The sequence below is a fragment of the Antechinus flavipes genome, chromosome 3, assembly GCF_016432865.1.
Source record: "Antechinus flavipes isolate AdamAnt ecotype Samford, QLD, Australia chromosome 3, AdamAnt_v2, whole genome shotgun sequence".
NCBI classification, from domain to species: domain Eukaryota; kingdom Metazoa; phylum Chordata; class Mammalia; order Dasyuromorphia; family Dasyuridae; genus Antechinus; species Antechinus flavipes.
In genome coordinates this window covers 5,744,326-5,766,510 of record NC_067400.1, presented here as the reverse complement: position 1 = coordinate 5,766,510, position 22,185 = coordinate 5,744,326, and the positions used below count along the sequence as shown (strand labels likewise).

The following is a 22,185-nucleotide window of genomic DNA, read 5'->3' as shown; positions in this document are numbered from 1 at the left end:
GACCCTGGGCAAGTCGCTTAAACCCAATTGCCCTTCAGGGGGAAAAAATATCTTGGTTTTGCTTGTTGTATCCGAGCATTTGAAATATATAACTGTAATCATAATTTTTGCCCCTTCCCCCTCTGGTCAAAGCCCTTCCATTGCCATTCAAAGAGTGACTTCTTTGGGTGACTTAAATGGTATTGGAAGACCATGGCCGCCGCTGCAATGCTCTCCACAATCAATTAGAATGAAACAAAAAGCCCAATGGAAATCAATTTGCAGAAGGCAGGTCATCCCGTTGCCTGGTCTGACCATTAAAAATGGTATATTACCTCAGCCCGTAACTTGTACCGTGGAATTAATCTGCCTGAAGAGTGCAGTGTTCAGAATCTCCTCCTGGAAAATGGGGACAGCTTTGCCTTTTATGACAATCAGCAAGCCATCGGGATGGCACTTTGCTGAGAAGGCGCTCGACTTTGACCCCTTTTATGGGCAGTGCATATGTTCTTGGGAAATTGGGACAATTTATTACAAGGTCTGTGGGATAGATTTTCTTTCTTTTTAAAAAAAAACTCATTTCAATTTTATTCTCTCAGCCTTGTCATTGAGATTCATGCTCTTTCTCTCTATATTCTTTCAATCTAGACAATTTATCCTATTCTCTGAAAGCCGTGATAATAGACTTGTGGCAAACCTGAGAATTCTTTTGGGGGTCTAGTCGAGAATGAGGAAATCAGTAATCAGATCAGTCAAAAAGAAGCCTTATGGGAACTTGGTCTCCTCCCTCCCTAGCTCCAGCGGTGCCCTCAGGAGGGTCAGTGTACAAGAACCTTCCTAGGGGCACAGCAGCACTTAGTGCCCGGCAATGCTGCTGAAGGGGAGACCCTAACTTGTACTTCATCTAAACCTGAGCATCCTCATCTTGCTTCTTGTCAGTGATGAGAAGATCACAATCATGAGTGTTTTCTTTTATTCTGGTGACATTTAAAGAAGAAAAAACACAGAAATACATACATGGAAATAACTGCATGGAAAGAATGTGACCATGATGAGCAGCAATTGTGCAGAATTCAGAACAAAACTGTGGACGACAAAGTGGTACCAAGGAGAGCGAAGAGAGGGAGAGAGAGAAATATATATATATATATACACCCACCCACCCACATATACATACATCAATTATATATATGTGTATATTTATGTACACACACACATATATATTTATGTACACACACACATATATATTTATATTCACACACACACACATATATATTTATGTACACACACATACACACACACACACATATATATGTGTTGACTGTAGAGTCATTTATAAAGACCATAGGAAATGTGATGATGATGGTGGTGTGACAGTAGCGGGGATGATGATGAATTCAATAATTAGGACAGCCATAGTTAGAGATCCCTAAAGTTGGAAGGGACGCAATCACATGGTACAGGGGATGGAGCAGCAGTCCCAGAGTCAGGAAGGCTCATCTTCCTGAGTTCAAATCTGGCCTCAGACCCTTGTGGGGAAGTCACCTAACACTGTGTGCCCCACTTTTCTACCTTTAAAAGTGAGCTAGAGAAGGAAATGACTAACCACTTCAGAATCTTTGCCCAAAAAACCTCAAATGGGGTCACGGAGTCAGAAATGATTAAGAGAATTGAATAGTAGTAATACAAAGATTTGGAAGGACCTGAGCAAGAATTCCTTTCACAGTATTCCAACAGGTATTCCCCATCCAGCCCCATCTCCTGAAGTTCTTCCACTTCTGGTCAGCTCTGATTATCAGAAAATCTTTCTTTACATTAATCCTAAACACGCCCCGATCTCTTAAACGTCACCCTTTGTTCTGCCTCTTGAAGCAAACCAGAGCAAGATTCCTCTTCCTTATGGCAGCTTTTACATGCTCCCACACTGTCAGTCTTATTTTCTTCAGGCTGAATATCCCCATTTTCTGGAATACAGCCTTTAAGGGAATGATCTTCAGCCTTCCCTCATCCTGGCTATCATCCTTTGGAGACTTTACCTTCTTACATTTTCCTATGAGGTGCTTCCCAAAGCCAGCCCCAAATCCCCATGATACCATGGTCCTCTTCCTAGCTCAGTACTCAGTACCCGTCATGCAGACTGTTTGCTTGCATTAGCCCTTCTGACCAACATATGATGCCCTGAATTCACACTGAGCTTATTGTCCACTAAAACCCTCAGGTGTATTTTTTTTCTGCCAAGTTGATGTATAGTCCCATTTCTGCCATCTGGTATGTGTCAAGTTGTTTTGTTGAATCCCCGTATTTTTAAGCGTTTTCCTTTATCCTTATTAAATTTCATCTTATCACCTTCAGCCCCACAGACCAGTCTTATAAGATTATCCTTCCTGTTGGTTAACAAAGGATAAATTACAAAACTGGAGAGCGATGCAGCCTGTCAGTAGCTTTGTTCTCTTAGATGGTTTGCCTGATGTTTTCAGGAAAGGCACTTTGTAGAATATTTGTTGGGAGGTCTGTGGTGTCAAAAGAAAATGTATCAAAAATTAAAAGAAAAGCTAGGTAGATCAGCAGGAAGGAAAACAGGCTTGACGTCTCCAGGGGCCCGTGGCCATTCTCAGCAACATTTGGGGGATGGTTATCATGAATCACCTTTTCCTTCCTCTTTCTTAGGGGCCGGCCCTTACTGAAAAGCCATGGCCCGTTTCTTACCATCTCTCCTCAGCCCCTCTTCAGAGTCTGCTGTGTCCCATTCATTTTTTTGCCTCCTTCCACATTTCTTCTTTTCCTGAATTACAAAATGAAGTTCTGCAATGTTTTTTTTCCCCTTTTCTTCTACTAGACACTGTGGTATGTTGCCATGGAAACTATTGTGCCCTAGAAAAACGAGCCGAACAACTTAAATTCCACGTAGAATCTGACTTGTGGGATGAGGGGTTGTCACCCCTGCCTAGATCACCAGCAAACAGGTCATCTGGGTCCTGGGTGCTATATCCCTGGACAAGTTGAAGGGCTAATCTTTGAATTATCTCTCTTGAAGCACCTTTTCATGCTTTGGCTCCCTAATGATAGTGATTTGGCTCTGTGTGGGGCTTCAAAGTCAATAAAATATCATTTGCGAATGCGGATGAACTCTGATCACCTTGGAAGTTCTAATCAATGAATTAAAAAATGAATAAATAAAAAAATCATTTAATAAGCACTTAGAATAGTCCCAGCAGTCCCAGCAAAACCAAAGTTAGTCCTTGTCCATATATTCTAATAAAGACACAGTGTTAAACATTTGGGATCCAGAGTGCGAGGAGAAACAGTCCTTCCTATCAAGGTGCCTACATTCTAACAGGGAGACTAGTACCTATATGAGTAAAGCTAGCTAGGTTCACATCAGGGTGAATAATGGAGCTCATGAAGGGGTTGGATGTAGTGAAGGGTGCACTGTTAGCACATTTGCTCCAGCCCAGTGGAAAGATGCAGTGGGGATTCAGAGAAAGCCGCTGTTTTATGGGAATCCTCATTCACACTAAACAGGATATGGCTATCCAGAGCCTCAACAGAGCGTGGAGTTTCGGGTGGACTCTTGAGGGACGTGGCCGCGGGCGACCCTAAGGTTTCACACTCTGAGCTCGAAGGGACCTGGAAGGCCATCCATCCGAATGCCCCCCTTCCACAGATAAAGAAAGCGATCTGAGATGGGCTAATGGCTTTGCCCCAAAACCCACAGGAGGTGCTTCTGGAGACAGATGGGAGTGGACAAGCCCTGCCCACTGCCAGCGTGGCTGGTGGGGGGGAAGTTTTCGGCCCCAGCAATGCATGAAGACGTAAATCATGGAGGAGTTCCATCTGGCACTAACGGAGGCAGCTCCCGCCGCGATGAAATCACCAGTGCTTGAAGAATGGCCGCACTGGAGCTTGAAATCCGCCTAATTTATTCGAAGGGATAAACAGTTGAGTTGTCAGGGAGACCTTTCTTAAAAGAGAACATGGGAGCAGTGGTCACTTGCCTTCTGTGAGGTCGCGGCGCTGATGGCCGGCGCCTGGAGCCGAGAGCAGAGAGCGAACACTGGCGGCGGCAGGGCCAAGGCCTCAGAGCCGCGTTGCCCAGACCCCCATTATTAACTCCAACTCACCCTCCCAGCTGCAGACACACAAAGGGCTCAGTTACCGCCTGACTTCCTCCAGCTCCAAGCACTGAGACAGGGGCCTGGGGATACAGATGATACTGGCCCTGCCCTCAGAGGGCTCACGCTCTATCGGGGTCGATAACTAAATTATATGGGAAGCAAGCTCAGAGTCTTTGGGCACAGAGAAAGTGCGGGAACACCTGGGGCGAGCGGCTGTCCAAAGGACAGGAGTTCTCGGAGGGGGTGTGAGAGGGAGAAACGGCCTGTGGTCATAGGGGTGCGATCTGGGCAAAGAGTGCACTCTCGGGGACATGGAGCAGTCAGGAAGCCCCCGTGGTTGGTACAGAGAGGGGCCGGGGAGTGGGACTGGGAAACAGGCTCCATCACAAGCCTCACCCCCAAAGCAGCATCCTGGACACGTGGGCTGGAGTCAGAGGACTTGGGTTCAAGGTCACGCTCGGGACCTTGCTGGCTTTGTGCTCCCAGACTCAGCTCTCCCCTTTCTGAAGCGGGGATGATAAAAGTGCTGACCTGCCAGATGCTGTGAGATCCAGTGCGATCCTGTTTGTAAAGCTCCCTGCACCCTGAACGTTCTTGTGTTACCAGTATCCAGCCCTTCTCCCCGGTGTCTCAGCCTCCACCTTGAGACCACCCTCTGATAGCCCTTGAGCTAGGACTCCAGCATTGATGGAGACCAAGCTCCTCGTTTAACAGCTGAGGAAACAGGTCTACAGTGATCAAGTAACTTGGTCTTAAAGGTGTACATGAGAAGGGCAGGATTTGACCTTTGACTCCAGAGCCACGTGTCTTTAATCATGCTCTCCTGGCTGCTTAGTTCGGACCCTCATCAGCTCTAACCCGGACTGGTTGTCTCCTAAACTGGACTTCCTCCTCCCATTTCTCCCCCAGGGAAACCAGAGGGAAGGTCCTCAGGCACCCAGTGGACCTCGGCCTTCTCCTTCCCTACAGATTCATTAGCCCCCAAGCGCTGCTGGGACTCAGAAAGAACTTCAGGGCCCTGGTAGCCCGGCCCCACCTTGTCTTTCCACTGTCACCAGATGTTATCTCCTTCCTGTACTCAACAATCAAACCACATTGACCTTCCCTCTGCTCCTCACACACAGTCACTCCAGCTTCTGTTTTTGTGCCTTTAACTGGTCATCATGACTGAGGGGTGCCCTCTTCCCCCACTTCCTCCTCAGAGATTCCTTCACTTCCTTTAACACTCAGTTTCTGCACCGACTTACTCCACACAGAGGCTTTTGTGGGTCCTGCCCAACCACTAGCCCAGTCCCTTAACTGCTCCCAAGCAATTCTTTTTTGGGTATATGTGTAAACATATATGGGCGTACATATGCACACGTATGTATATCTGCATATACATACACATACACACACAAAGGGGAGAGACCGATACACACACATACGGAGACAGGCAGACACAGAAACACACACAGAAAATTATTTTTTTAATAGTTGTAGGTTCTTTGAGAGTAGTTTTTTTTTTTTTTTTTTTCGTTCCTTGTATTCTATCCCTAGCATTTAGTGGCTGGTTCTTATCAGTAACTAAAGCATCTTTGTTCATTAATTAAAGCATTCATTAATATACCTGAAAAGGTAGCTTGCAGCTAAATTGTAAAGGGCTTTAAATGTCAAACAGAGAAGTTCGTATGTGAACGAGGTAATCGGGATCCACTGGAATCTGTTGGCTGGGAAGATAGAGGGACTGAGCTGCTAGTGGCCATGTGAGTAGAGAAAGGAGAATGAATACAAGGGGGATTTCAGTGGTTATTAATATCATCAAAGACCCCAATTTAGAGATAGCCTTATCCAAAGCTGGTTCTTCATCATCACCTGCTACTAAGAGCTAAAAATTCAGACAGGACAAGAAGCACAATGGACAAAATTCCAGGTCTAGAATCGGGAAGATCTGAGTTCAAATCACTTCCTAGTTGCGTGACTCTGGACAGATCACTTCATCGCAGTTTGCCTCAGTTTCCTCATCTGTAAAATGAGCTAAAGAAGAAAATGACAAAGCACTCTAGTTTCGTGGCCAAGAAAATCCCAGTTGCAGAGAGCTGGACAGAACAGAAATGACTGAAAAGGAGACAGAAAATACATTGAATCAGAATACAAATCTGGATTCCAGCTCTGGAATATGACTGGAAGAATACACGTTTTTTTAAGGGACAGGGACTGTCTCCCTTTGGTTCTGCATTTTGTTTAAAAAGTGGGAATCACTGGCACCTTTTCTCCCTTTAGGACAGAGCTATGAGAAGAAATTATGAATGTCTGAGAGGGAACCTGGAGCTCTACATGAGAAAGAGTCTTTTTAAATTTACTGTCCCATAGAATGTCCCAGTGAGAAGGCACCTGATAGATCCTTGAGCCTCATCCCTCTCCCTTCCTAGACAGGAAACTGAGGCTGTAAAGGAGCTTCCTGGAGGTCACACGGCTAGTAGATGACAGCAGGAGATGGCCCATGGGTGGGAGTGTATATAGTGAGGGTGTGTGTACGTGGGGATGGGTATGCTATGGCTAGGATGCTAAACATTTTTTTGTTTGTTTTTTTCCTCACTTCTAGCGCTGTACAAGAGTGAACAACTTTGATAAAGTGGAAGTGAATGGCACCGAGCTCATTTTTACCTATGTCCTGACAGCCAATGCCGCAAACTACACGTGCGTTGTGACCTATCCGGAGAACGGGCGCACCTTTAACCTCACCCGAACTGTGGAGGTGAGGGTGGTAGGTAAGAGAGGCCATAATCACTAGGACCATGAGTTCCTCTTCTCTTGTATCTTTCAGGCTTGAGTTAAGACCAAGGTGAGTGAAAAGCCGCACGGGAAAGCTCTGGCTGGCAAGCCAGGAGACAGGCCGTCTGATCTTGCTCCAGATACTTAGAAGCGGAGACGTTCCACTGGGAAAAGCTCCGACATCACCTTGATTTTCAGAGAAAGAAACTGAAGCTCACGAGGGGTTTCCCAGGAGCATTCGGGCAGTCTGGGGTTTCAATCTTGGGGCATCTGACTCCAAATGCAGAGCTCTTCCTCTGAGGGCCCTGAATGTCTCAGGGCTTCTGCTTCCTTAGCCACAGATGGAGATGCTGCTGTCCATAGTACCCGATTCACAGGTGGTAGAGAGGATGCTGCTGGGAAACCCCAAAGCCTGGGGATGGCCACATATGTAGGGAAAAAAGGGCAGTGAGTCAGTTCTGTCGGTGGGATGACAAAATGCTGAGTTGGCTGATTTGATTGAACCTCAAACAGACCAAGAATAAAACCTCACTTGATTCTTTGTTTACTTTGGTCTAGTCCTTAGAGTTCATTGTCATAAGGAGGAAACTCTATCAGTAAAGGTTATAGCCTTCTCTCTGATATATGTATGAACACACATAAATTTTTGTATATGTGTGAGTGTGTGTGTGTGTGTGTGTGTAGGTATATATGGATATAAATAGTGTCTTAATGAGTTTTTAATGTCTTAATGACAGATTGCCTTTACCACTTAGTGTGTCACAGGTAAGATTTGAACCTGCAGCTTCTTGGCTCAGAGGTTAGCTCTTCCTGTATTCCCAATTATTCATGCTCCGGAGCCAAAATTTAAATTCTGAGTGAACCCTGCCTTTTCTTTTTACCTGAGTCTGTGGCTTCAATAAATTTCAAAAGTTCATCCTTCAGATGTGGGTACTACAAATAGTGATTTTGATGTTATAGAGGTAGACATAGACAGTAAAAAATAATTACAAATAGAATTTTAATGTTTGCCAAAACATTAAAAATTTTGCATATATAATTTTACTTAGTCATTATAACAACTTTGGGAAGTACAGATTAAGAGGAAGTAGGTAAGGAAGTTGAGGCAGACAGAGATTAAGTGGCTTGCTCAATGGCACACAATTAGTAAATGTCAGAACTTGGGTATGAACTCAGGATTTCCAGACTCCAAGACCAGAGCTCTAAGTCTCAGATCTGTGTCTCCCCATCCCAAAGTTGCAGGGGAAGGAAGAGAGACAGAGATACAGAGAAATACAAAAACAGAAAGAGATAATATGAAGAAGAAGGAAGGAAGGAAGGAAGGAAGGAAGGAAGGAAGGAAGGAAGGAAGGAAGGAAGGAAGGAAGGAAAGAAGGAAAGGAAAAAGGGAGGAAAGGAGAGAGAAAGGAAGGAAAGAAAAGTATAAAATATTTCTTAAATGTCCACTCTGTGTTTAACCCTGTGCTAGTGTTATGGATGCAAATTAAAAAACAAAAAACAAAAAAACAAGACAAAAAACGACAAGACCTGCCCTCCACAAGCTTATATTCTACAATGGAATTCAGAATTGGACAGAACTTTACTAAACACTTTCCTGCCCTTTCATTTGTCTGACACCCCAGGAAAGGAAATAACTAAATAAAGATTAATCCAGCAGAACATCAATCTGTATTTTATAGAATCACTGAAAAACAAAAAAACTGACCCTCCCCTTCATCTTTCTCCTCCATAATTTTCATTTCCTCCACTGAGTCTCTTTATTTTGGAAGCCCTCCTTCCACATACTGTGAAGATGGTGAAGAAGCAGGAAGAGGACCTCATTATAATTTTTTCTTAAATTGTTTTGACAATGTTACGCTCAGAGAATTTGAGGCAAAATGATGATGGCCATGGTGTTAATAAAGCTTATTTGCTAAATACTCAAGAGCATTTAAGATTCCTTTTTGCAATAAAATAATTTGTCTTCCATTAGATAGTATCCTATATATTATTCTAGCTCCCAGTTGTATTTAATATTTGGTAGTTGCTTTTATTTACTTTATGTTTTTTTTGTGACCTCCAAGTATCTGTTGCCTAATATTAATGATCAGCATCACCCGCCATCAGGGTCAGCAGCAATATTGATTATATATTTGTATTATTTCTAGCAATAACAAATAGTGAGGAAGGCTGAATTATCCTTACATTGTACTTGGGTAATTTACTTCCATAATCTAATCGAGTATCTCGGTTTCTCTTCTCTCTTGCAGCCTCTCCACTTCACGCCACACGCCCTGAGATTTTTTCTCCCAACGACAACATAATTTATGACAAGGAACCAGGTAATGATGCCATTCTCACCTTTCTTCAGGTGAAGGGGGGGTCCCTTCTGAAGCTTAGTGAATGTAACCAATAGAATATTTTGTATGACCGTCTGTAACATGTTCTATTTGTTCTGAGATATTTCGTTCTCATGATCCCTAGAGTGGACCAAGATGTTTTGATGTTTCTTTTATTTATTTTTTGTGCTTTAAAATGTTCCATTTTTAGCACTTAAATTTGAAGACACAGGATAGATTATGCCTTATTTTTTTCAAATAACTGAGTCTAATGATTTGTATCCTTCATGATTAAAAAAGCACCCCTGCAGGCAAAAAATGACCTTAATTACAGTGTACTAAGCAAAGCAACAGCTGTGATTGGCATCATGAAAACCTTGAAAACATGATTTTGAAAACTCGTGGCTCATTCTGAGGCATAGAGGTGATAAGTCCAGGGCTTTGACATTTCAGAAAAGATCCAGGTTTCCTTAAAGAGTGACTTTATCAGGAAGTTTGAAATACCAAGGTTTGGGCATATCTTTCTGCCGTTCTCCTTGTTCATGGTTAAAATGCCTCTTGGCAGTGGGAGGAGGGCTTCGTCATGCTGATCTGACTCTCCCCTTCATCTTAGTGGAATTCATGAAGGAGACAGCTAAACACAAGGGATATCAGGCTGATTAAATCCAATGACAAATCAGGGATTCTTATCCTGATGTCCAGAGGAGATCCACTCAATAATTAGGATTGAAAAAATAGATCTTTATTTTCATTAGCTTCTCATTGAATTTTAGCATTATCTTCATATATATTTTTAATAATGTATATATTTGCATTTATATATTTATCACATCTATGTATTTATATATCTCCATGTATATTTCTATCTATATATAATGTACATGTATATGTGTACACATGTGTAGATACACATCCATGTAGGTGGGACAGTGGATAGAATGTTGTGTCTGGAATCAGGAAGCCTTACCTTCCTGAGTTCCTTATACACTTATTAGCTGTGTGACTCTGAGGAAATCACGTAACCCTATTTCCCTTAGTTTCCTCATCTATAAAATGAACCAGTATCTCTGCCAAGAAAACTCCAAATGGGGTCACAAAGGCTCAGACGTGACTGAACAAAAACAATAGATGTATATTCGCCGACATATATCTGCATATGTATATATTCACACAGATACCTGTGTGTGTGTGTGTTCAGAGAAGGGATCCATAATTTTCCCAAGATTATGAAAGTTTGATGCTGGTGAATGAAGAAAAGGAGAGAAGGAAGGGAGGAGGAGAGAGAGAAAGGAAAGAGAGAGAGACAGAAACAGAGAGATAGAGACAGAGAGACAGAGAAACAGAAAAAGAGAGACACAGGGAGAAAAAGAGTAAAGGATCTCTCAGACCAGCCTATATTCTGCTTGTGACTAAAGACTGGGAAAGCCTAGTGCTCTAAAGAGGGCGATTGTATACCTGTCATACATATCAACCCACTTCAATAATACATGTGGAACATTTTATTTATCTTAATGTCCATCAGAGAAAGGAGGGAATAAGCCTTTATTAAGAACCACTCTATTCCAGGCACTATACAAAGTGCTTTTTGAATCTCATTTAACTCTTATAATCACCCTGGAAGGCGGATAATATTAGCCTCTCCATTTTACAATTGATGAAATTGAAATAGGCACATGTTAAATAACTGGCCTATGGTCATGAAATTATTACGTGTCTGAAGTAAAACTTGAATTTAAGTCTGCCTGATTCCAACATCAGTGTTTTGTGTGGCTTGGTATTGTCCAACTGCCATGAGTAGGAGTTCTTCTTTTCTTTTCCTGTCTTCCTCTCCCTCTTTCTCTTTAAACTTTCCTTCCTTTTTTCCTTTCTTTTCCTCCCTCAAACCTTAGACAGAGAGCGGGAACAGGAGCTCAGTCATTGCCTACCATAACATGTTGGGATGGAAGTGGGGGTAAGGGCAACTAACCAGCATTAGAACAAAGCAGCTATGAGACAGAAGGAAGGGAAAGAAGTTAGTGGAGTTTGCAGAGACTCCAAGATTTTGAGTTGGGAAATTATTGTTTAATCTCTGGAAGCAGATCTGATCTCCCCAAGTTAAGGTCCCCCTCATGCTCATTTATGATGAAACTATATTGGAAGACTCCAAAGTCTCCTTCTATTTCTAAGTCTTGAGACATATTCCATTATTATAATAAAATTTTATTGTAACCATGATTATTATTGCACTTTCATCTTGTTCAGTGGAAGTCAAATAGAAATAGTCCTTGGATAAATTACAATCATGCTTTTATTATCATTATTATTAATGTATAGAATATGAATAAATATGAAGTATGTACTATTGATCTCATGAATACAATAACTCATTTTTGCAGATGAATAAAAGTGGTTAGCATGTAAGCTTATCTTCTGCCCTCTCACTAACGGAACTCCAGTAGCAAAGAAAGTGTCGAAGATGACATTTGTACACTTTGCCCTCTTTCTACCCTGATTTGTTATTTCTTTGGCTAGCTGTCTGTGTTTTGGAAGATTTTTGTTTCATGGATCTTGGAGTTGTCATATTAATTATCATATGAATTATTATCAACATTAGCATTTTCATTCGTTGTTTTTAATTTGGAGTGTTACCTTTTGAAAAGGATATTGATAAACTGGATTATTCAATGGCATTGAGAAGCTACAAGAGAGAAATTATATATATGTACATATACATGATATATAATCTAGATACTATCCATATATATATGTGTGTCTATATATACATACACACGCATACACATACACACATACCATGAATAGTAGTTGGAGACATTTATTCTGGGCAAAAATAGATATTGGGTCAGGGGGAAGGGAGAAAGTATAAAAGTGGGTCCAAGAATCACAAGGGCTGTCTCATGGAGGAAAGATCAGGTTTTGCTAAGAGACATATTGGGACAATTTCAGAGAGAACAAACCAAACTGACTTCCCAACAAATCAAACTGTTCAAAGGTTAAATGAGTCATGTCCAGAGGTCAAATGGGCTATATATGAGGTTGGGGGCAAAAGCTGAGTGGGTCCCTCTGGAGATGGCAGCTTCCTTCCTCACTGGAGATCCTCAAGCAACATAGCATGGTCACTTGCTAGGGATGTTGTGCTGAGGATTCATTCTTAAATATGATTTTGACCCTAAAACATCTGAGCTCTCTTCCAGTTGCAAGATTCCATGTATCTAGGGTCATTTTCCAATGTAGCTGTTTCTTAAAAAGTTAAGAACCTCATCCATCATCATTCTTTTCAAGAATATAAGCAAGACTGCTAAATTAAGCTGGGAATCATGCTCATTCTAGTTGTCTCCGTATCTAATTACCCAAAGTAAAAAAAAACAAAACACAACAACAAACATGATACGGGTTTAAAGTGTGCAAAAAGACTCTTCAGCTTTATTCTATCAATTTCTTCTAGGTGAAGACCTTGACCTTCCCTGTAAAGTCAGTTTTTCCTTCTTGAAAGACTCAAAGAATGAGATTTGGTGGACCATTGATGGAAGGAAGCCTGATGATTCCATGAATATAACAATTAACCAAAGGTAACATAAGCTACACCAGAACACTTCTATGCATCAATGTCTAGCGGTCATAAAGAAGTTCTAGTCCACCTGCCATCTAGGGGTGGAGGCGGGGGAAGAATGGAAAATTTGGAACTTAAGGTTTTGTGAGAGGCAATGTTGAAAAAATTACTCATGCATATGTTTTGTAAATAAAAAGCTATAATAAATAAAAAAGAAGTTCAAGTCCTCATTATATTTGTATAGAATTTGGACAAATTCATAGTACTAATTTTATTATGTGTGTCAATGGCTATGGATTCACATGATTCCTAGAGTCTTTAGTCGCAGCGCATTTAAAGAGTATAAAAGCCACTTCAGATCCCTAGAAAAATGAGCTGAGTCTAGATCCTAGATAATGAAATCGAAAGGTTTTTAGCTCAGTATGTTAATTCTTGAAAATGAATCTCTCTCTCTTTCTGAGTATGATTCTGTATGTTTATAACCTTGGCTCAGTCCCTTGAATTTTTTCATCTATCCATAGCCTCTCTCTAAATTTGTATTATTGTCAGTTAATCTGTTTCACCTATCCTTAAATCTTTATAATTTAATTTTCATCCTTGTTATCCTTCTTTTAGTCAATAAAAATGTCTTAAAGAATTAATATTCTTATTAAGCAAAGTTTGGGGGTTGAAAAGAACTTTTGCATCCTCTCCTTAATCTTAAAAGTTGAGTAGGAACAGAATAAATGATTAAACAAATAATAATAACAATAATTAATTATAATAATAAAATGAGGGTGACTTTTCCTACTCCTCTTTCATTATAATGTTACCCACCATGAGTCACCAGCTCTGAAGAGGAAAGGGGAAAAAATTCCTAATCCAGCTCTAAATGATAGGCAATGGAGTTTAACTGTATATATATTGAAACCAATAGCAAACTAGAATTGATTATTTGAGAAAGCTGAGCCCTTCCTCAGCCCCATGTGCCCACATTAATGATGTTAGGTAGTTCTTCAAATGTTTGCTGTAGTTGTTCAATCATTCCGGCCGTGTCTTACCTCCTCATGATCCTATTTGGGTTTTTTTTTTGGCAAACATACTGAAGTGGTTTGCTATTTCTTTCTCAAACTCATCTTACAGATGGGAAAACTGAAATAAACAGGGTTGAGTGATTTCCCAGGATCACGCAGCAAAGTCATATTTGAAGTCAGGAAGATGAATCCCCCCGACTTCAGGCTTGGCACTCTATGTGTGGACTGTGCCTTTCTTCAAAGGGAATGGATTGTTTTCTGGTCGTCATGAAAAATATTGGGCAAAGTGTAGGCATGGAATACAGTAACTGTATTAACTGAGATATGCTAATTTTGATTCATATATTTTTATGTCTATATGCAAAATCCTTGCTCTAATTTAGAGAATGAAAATTCTGTTTCTCATCTTTGTCTCCAGTGAAAGAGACAAACTATTCTCTGTTTAGGACAACTTCTTGTTCACATTTTTTTTTAAATTCAGAACAATTTCTTACTAATCATGCCTTCTCCATCCAATAACGTGGGTCATTTGTACCCAACTGAAAAAATGGTACATTTATCCTATTGAACTTCTGTTAGATAGAGTCAAATCTTCAAGCGATCAAGATCTTGGGATCATAATTCAGCCATTCACTGTTTAAGCTCTCCCTCTCAGCCTTGTGTCATCTAAAAATGTGAGAACATGGCCTCTCTGCTTTTATTCAAACCATTGACAAAACATTTCAGCAGCATCTAACCTGAACATTGCAATCCATTGACCTGGAACCATTATCAATAATTTCTCTTTAAGTCTGGCTACCCAACCCGCTATGAATGCATCTCATCATCTCTTTATCTTCCCCAAAAGGATGCTTTGAGATTCTTTATCAAAAACCTTTCTCCAGCCAAAGTAACTCTTTTTACAAAGGACATCTTCTCTTCTATAGGAACATTCCCTACATCTCGCCATTTGGATGCTGGTATGAAGCTTGCCTATTATTGGTTCCCTTTCTTTGATGAAATGATCACTGCTAGAAGCTTGTACTTGTGCTTATCTCTCTTTCCTTGGGATCTTAATTATTTATGGAGGTGACTTCCCCCAATGCCCACCCACAAAAGAGAATATAAATTTCTTTTGGAATTCATCTTTGTTGGATGTTTTATGAATAATAAACAATGTTGCTTCTAATCTCATGATTCACTCGAAACTGCTCTCTCCATAATTACCAAGAATTTCTTATTTGCCAGTTGCAGTAGTTTTTCTTAATTTTCCTCATTTTTAATGTCTCTGCAGTCTGCCAGCCATCTTATCCTTGGAGGGCTCATTCACTTATTTGGCTTTCATATGGCTGTCTCTTCATTTTCCTCTCAGTCTTTTTGCTGCATCATCACAATATTCCCAATTAATTATTGCTGTCCTCCATTGGTTCGCTTTTGGGTCTGTATCCTCTCACATGGTGAACTTTTCTATTTCAGTGGGTTCAATTGCAATTTTTAAGCAGTTGTTCTCTATTCAGTCTCTTTCCTGGACACTTATTCTACATCACACCAACTGCTTGTACAGTATTTTGAACAGGATTATACCATGTCCATGTAAAATAGATATGTCTAAAATAGGGGTATACAAGCAAAAATAAATCTCCCTCTTTTCAACTTTTCTATTACTTTTAAAAATATCATTATCTGTTCAAGCACTCAGGCCCACAACCTTGGTATTATTCTTAACTCTAGTCTCTTATTCATCCAAAATTTCCAGTTTCCAAATATTGGCATTTCTTTTTTTCTCCAGTACATCTCATAAATACATTAATATCTCTTCTTCCTCAGCCATTACTTTTATTTTCTTATAATTAGTAGTATTTTTTCCACATACATGTGAAATAATTTTCAACATTCATTTTTGTAAGCTTTTGAGGTATTTCTTCCTCCTTCCTTTCTATCTCTCCTCCCCAAAATACAAAGCAATCTGATATTTATTATGCATGTACAATCATGTATAATGGTATTCCCACATTAATCATGCTGTGAAAGAAGAATTAGAATAAAAGGTAAAAGCCACAAGAAAGGGAAAAATTTGAAAAAAAAATGCTTTCATCTACATTCAGGCAACATAGTTCTTTCTCTGAATATGGGTAGCATTTTCCATCATAATTCTTTTCAAATTGTTTCTGATCATTATATTGCTGAGAGAAGCTAAGCCTATAATAGTTGATGATCACACAATATTTATGTTACTGTGTACAATGTTCTCTGTATGCTACTCACTTCATTCAGCAAAAGTTTATGTCAGTCTTTCCAGGTTTCTCATAAATCCTCTTGCTCATAATTTCTTATAGTATAATAATATCTTGCTACATTCACATACCACAACTTTTTCAACCATTCTCCAATTGTTGAGCATCCCTTCAATTCTAATTATTTGCCATGCCACAAGGAGGGGCTACAAATAATTTTGTGCATTTTTGTACATTTTTATACTCTCTTTCAGATGTAAACATGTAGTAGAATTGATGGTTTTGTCTTTGGGCATAATTCCAAATTGTTCTTCAATATAGTTGGATCAATTCATAATTTTACCAACAATACCTTTGTGTCAATTTTCCCACGTCTCTAAATACATAATTTTCATTTTCCATCATGTCAGCCCAATCTGCTACATATAAGGTAGTACTTCAGAGTTGATTTAATTTACATTTCTCTAATCAATAGTAATTTGGATCAATTTTTAATATAACTGTAAATAGCTTTGATTTCTTTATCTTTTTATATCTTTTTAACATTTATAAATTTGAGAACGATCTGTATTCTTTTAAATTTGTCTCAGTTCTCTATATATTTGAGAAATAAAGACTTTATCAAACACTGACTATAAAAATTGTTTTCCAGCTTTCTGTTTTTCTTCTAATTTTAATTGGATTTATTTTGGTTTGTTCAAAACCTTTTAAATTTAATGTAATCAAAAGTATTCATTTCATAATGTTCTCTATGTCTAGTTTGGTCCTAAATTCTTCTCTTCTCCATAATTCTGACAGACAAACTATTCCTTTTTCTGCTAATTTGTTTATGGTATCACCCTTCCTATTTAAAAAAAAGTACTCATTTTGACTATATTTTTGTATATGGTATGAGATGTTGATTTCTGTCATACTATTTTCCAGTTTTTCCGCAGTTTTTATCAAATATTGACTCCTTAACCCAAAAGCTAAAGTCTATAGGTTGCTCAAACAATAGATTACTCTAGTCATTGATGACTCTGTCTTGTGTACATCATTTATTCCAATGATCTACCATTCTACTTTTTAGCCAGTATTAAATAGTTTTTATGATTTTTGCTTTATAATATAATTTTAGAGAGGTATTATCAGGCCATCTTCCTTTGCCTTTTTTCCCTAGTAATTCCTTTGGTATTCTTGACTTTTTGTTCTTCCAGATGAAACATTATTTTTTTTTCCTAGCTCTAAATAATAATTTTTGTGATGGTTTGACTGGTGTGGTTCTGTATAGGAAAATTAATTTAGGTAGGCTTATCATTTTTATTATCTTTGGTAGGCCTATCCCTGAGCAATTGAGATGTTTACGATTGTTTAGATCTGATTTTATTTGTGTGAAAAACATTCTGTAATTATGTTTATATAGTTCTTGGGTTTGTTCTTGGGCAGATGGATTCCCAAATATTTTATTTTGTCTACAATTATCTCACATGGAATTTCTCTTTCTATCTCTTGCTGCTGGGGTTTATTAGAAACACTGATGATTTATTTGAGTTTATTTTATATCCCTCCAGCTCTGCTATGGCTGCTAATTATTTCAAGTTTCTTTGTGTACTTTTTTTTTTTTTTTGGTGATTCATTATATAGAATTCTCTAACTATACATCACATCATCTGCAAAGAATAATTGCTTTATTCCTTCATTTCTTAGCCTAATTCCTTTGATTTTACTTCTTTTATTGTAAAGTTAATTTTTAGTGTAATACTGAATAATAGTGGTGATAATGGCCATCTTTCTCTCATCCTAATCTTATCGCGGAAGTTTCTAGCTTATCTTCATTACATATATTGCTTGCTCATGATTTTAGATAGATAGTACTTATCATTTTAAGGGAAAATCATTTATATCTATGAACCCCACGCTTTTTAATAGGAATGGCTACTGCATTTTGACAAAAGCTGTTTCTCATCTGTTGAGATAATTACATAATTTCTCTTAGTTTTCTTGTTTATATGGTCAGTTATGCTGATGTTTTTTCTAATATTGAACCAACCCTCAATTACAAATCCCATCTGGCCATAGTGTATTATCCTTAGGATAAATCAGTGTAATCTCTTTGCTAATATTTTATTATTATTGTTATTTTGCATCAAGATTCATTAGGGAAATCGATCTGTAATTTTCTTTCTATGTTTTGGCTCTTCTTGGTTTGGATATTAGCATCATATTTGTTTATGTCCTAATACATAATCAATTTTTGCATAGATACCATGTACCATTGACACAAACAAATATTCATTTCAATTCCCATTCAATTTCTCCATAAGTATATCATGTCTAACTTTTCTCAAATTCTTTTCACATCCTGAATTTCTTTGTTGTTTATTTTGTCATTAGATTTATCTGAGAGAAAACTCAGATAAAGAGATCTGAGAGAAAAAGCACTGAGAGATCCCTCTTCAGAATAGTTTTGCTGTCTATGTCTTCCTGTAACTCACTTAATTTCTCTAAGAAGCTATATTCCAGCTTCTTAAACTGTGATTCAAGACAGTATGTGGGGTCTCATAACTGAATGTGAGTGGGTCACAAAATTATTACTTATAATTAGTAAATGTTTACTTTGTCTATCTATTTTATACACCTATATGCCTGAAGTCATATAAACATATCTTGGATGAAAAGGGTCATGAATGGAAAAGGTTTATGAAGTCTTATACTACAAAATGACTAATATGTGCTATGCCATTTGATGCATATGTGTTTAATATTGATATTATTTCATTATATAAGTTACCTTTTAGCAAGACATAGTTTTTTCCCCCTTATTTCTCTTAATTAGATGTATTTTTTTTTTTTTTTTTTGCTTTTGCTTTAGCTGAGATCAGAATTTTACTCCTGGTTTGTTTTGTTTGTCTTCTGGTTTGTTGTTATTGTTTATTTGTTTATTTTATTTCATCTGCATCATGATATTTTCTGTTCCAGATTTTTACCTTTATTCCCCATGTATCTCTCTGATTCAGATGTGTTTCTTGTAAATGACAATTCTCTTTTTAAATACACTCAGCCATCAGCTGCTTTTTGGGAGAGTTCATCCCATTCACATTCACAGTTATGATTATTAACTCTGTATTTCCCTCTATACTATTCGCCCTCATTTATACATTTCTCTTTCTTTTCACTCTGTACTGCCTTACTAGTATTTTGCTTCTCACTACCACTTCCCTCAATCTGCCATTCCTTTTATGAGTACCTGCTCTATTTTCTTTCCTTTTCCCCCCTTTACTTTTGTACTCTCTTCTGTCCTCCCTTCTATCAGCACCCCCCCCCCCTCCTTTTTCTTTCTTCTTTCTCCTTTCCCCTCTTACTTCACTACAGGGTAAAATGAATATCCATATCTAACTGAGTATGTATGTTATTCCCTCTTGGAGCTAAATCCAATAAGAGCAAAGTTCAAACAATGTTCATTTCCTTCCTTCTTTCCCTCTATTGTAATAGGTCTTTTGTGCCCTTGTAATATAATTTATGCTATTCTGCCTCCCCCTTTCCCTTCTCCCATTATAATGTCTTTTTTTTTTGCACCCTTTCTTTCTTATCACATCAAAATTAACTTATACTCATATTCTTTGTCTATTTGTATCTCTTCTGAATGTCCTAACAGAGAAACAGATATCAAGAGTTAATAATACTCTCTTTTTATGTAGGAGTATTTTTTAAAAAAGCTTAATCTTAATGAATCATATGTGTTTTTTTTTCCCTTTCCTTTTTTTGTACTTTCCTTGAATCTTGTATTTGAAGGACAAATTTTCCATTCTGTTACGGTCTTTTCATCAAGAAAGTTTAAAAGTCCTCTATTTTATTGAATGTGTATCTTTTTCTCTGAAAGATTGTTTTCAATTTTGCTGGATAGTTAATTCTTGATTGTAATGCAAGCCCCTTTGCCTTACAAAATATCATAATCAAAGTCCTCCAATTCTTGAATGTAGCAGCTGATAAATCCTGTGTGATCCTAAATGTGACTCCATCATATTTGAATTTGTTCCTTTCTTGGTGCTTACAGTACTTCCTAATTGACCTAATAAATCTGGAATCTGTTTGGAGTTTTAATTTGGGCATTTTTTGGGGAATTCCTTCAGGTACTATTTTATTGTCTGGTTCTAGGATATCAGGTCAGTTTTCCTTGAAAATTATTTGAAGGAGGATGTCCAGGATCTTTTGTAGGCATGATTTTCAGGTGGTCCAATAATAATGATCATTTTCCCCAAAGGTCATTTTTTTATCCAATGAATTGTTTTATTTTTTTTTCTATTTTTTTTACCTGTTTGATTTTCTTTGATTTATTCTTTATGTCTCATAGAATCATCAGCTTCTACTTGCCTAGTTTTTATTTTTAAGGAATTATTTTCCTTGGTTCCATTTTGTACCTCCTTTTCAATTAGTCAATTCTACTTTCTAAAAAGTTGTTTTCTTAAGTGAATTCCTTTTCACATGGCCAATTGTATTTTAAAGTAGTTGTTTTCTTCATTTATTATTTTCTCCTTTCTTTTTCAAGCTGCTGATTCTCTCCTTCATAACTCTCATGTTTTTCCCCAATGTTTCTTTTCCCTCTCTTATTTGGTTTTTAAAATAGTTTTAAAGCTTTTTCAGGAAGGCTTTTGGGGCTTGAGATTAATTCATATTTCCCTTTGAGAATTCACATGTGGTCATTTTGACATTGTTGTCCCCTTTTGAGTTTATCGGTTCTTCTTCTGGAAAGAGATATCATCTTTCTTCATATGTCTTTTATAGTTAATTTGTCTATTTATCATGGTCAAAATAACATATCTCTGCTATGTCAATCTTAAAACTTTTTTTCTCTTACTGTAGACAATATTTTCTTGGTTCTACTTATGTTGCTCTTCATTATTTCATACAAGTCTTTCCATTTCCCCTTTACAAATCATTGAGTTACTTATTTCTTATAGCACAGTAGTGGTGATGCCATTCTCCAGTTCATAGACATCCCTGAAATTTCTAGTTCTTTATCACCATAAGGAGAGCCACTATAAACATTGTAAAACTTATAATTCTTTTGCTTTTTTCCCTTAATTATCTTCAGAAATAGACCAAGCAGTGGTATTGTTGGATCAAAAGGTATTGGTAGTTTATTAACTCCATGTGCATAACTCCATATTGCTCCCCAAAATATTTAGATCAGTTCACAATTCTCCCGATAATAAATTAAAGTCCCAAATCTCCACATCCCATGATATTTCATCTTTCATCTTTTGGCATTTCCATTGGCTATCCTTGATGCTTGGAATTATCTCTCCCCCCAACTGTTAAATCTTAAAATTTGTGGCATCTTTTAAATTTTCATCTCAAATTGCATCTTTTGTAAAGGATCATTCTCATTCTCCTTCCCTTCTAAAAAAACAAGATTATTTTTTTTTCTCTATAAGAATATCTTCTATTTATTCTATATATTCTAAGTTATACAATTGCCATTAGAATGGAAGCTTTTGAAGGGCAGGGGCTATTTTGACTTTTTCTTTGTATTGCCATTAATTAGTAAAAAATCATTGTCACATAAGAGTTCAGTAGGTATTAGTTGATTTAATAAGTATTTATTGAATAAATGAATGACTGTAGGAAAGTAATGACATTTGTTTCCCAGATACATTCTGGACCAGTTGAGGAAATGAAGCTCCATCAGTCGTTTCTCTGCCTTTCTTCCATCTTGACTTTCAATTTGCATGTGGGCCTTTTCCCTTAGGATCACAATATCAGTCATCTATTTTGCCTTCTCGTTTCTAGCGAGACTGTCTCAGTTATTGGAAACAAAATGATAACCAGGATATTGAGCATCAAAAAAGTGACCTCTGATGACCTGAAGCGCAACTACACTTGTCATGCAAGAAATGCCAAAGGCGAATCAGTGAAGCAAGCCATCGTCAAACAGATAGGTAAGCTCCCCTGTGGGGCCACAGAATGTGAGCTCTCCCGCAGTAATAACCTTCTTATGGTGGCTCAGAATTTATTTGGTTTTCCCATGTTTTTATAATTATATTTGTACCTTTAAAAACATTATTGGGAGATGTCCCTAGGCTTCCCAAGACATGGCCAAAGGGGTCCAGGACACACACACACACACACACACACACACATACACACACTCAGAATTCTCAAACCAGAATGACCAATGACCCTAACCTATCATGCTGCAGTCATTTGTAGCTTTGAAGAAATGGCTTAGGGGTGATGGGTTACGCTGTTCTCTTCACTTACAGAGAA

The 22,185-nt window shown here is 38.1% G+C and overlaps 1 protein-coding gene across 2 annotated transcripts in view; it reads left to right on the top strand.

Annotated features, from left to right (window-relative positions):
* IL1RAP (interleukin 1 receptor accessory protein) overlaps positions 1-22,185 on the top strand; it is a 135,457-nt gene that overhangs the window by 90,445 nt on the left and 22,827 nt on the right. For both annotated transcript variants that reach the window (XM_051991641.1, XM_051991642.1), the window contains exons 5-8: positions 6,679-6,844; positions 9,098-9,169; positions 12,609-12,732; positions 21,709-21,857. In XM_051991641.1, the coding sequence (XP_051847601.1) occupies positions 6,679-6,844; positions 9,098-9,169; positions 12,609-12,732; positions 21,709-21,857 (511 nt within the window). The remainder of the gene's footprint in view (positions 1-6,678; positions 6,845-9,097; positions 9,170-12,608; positions 12,733-21,708; positions 21,858-22,185) is intronic.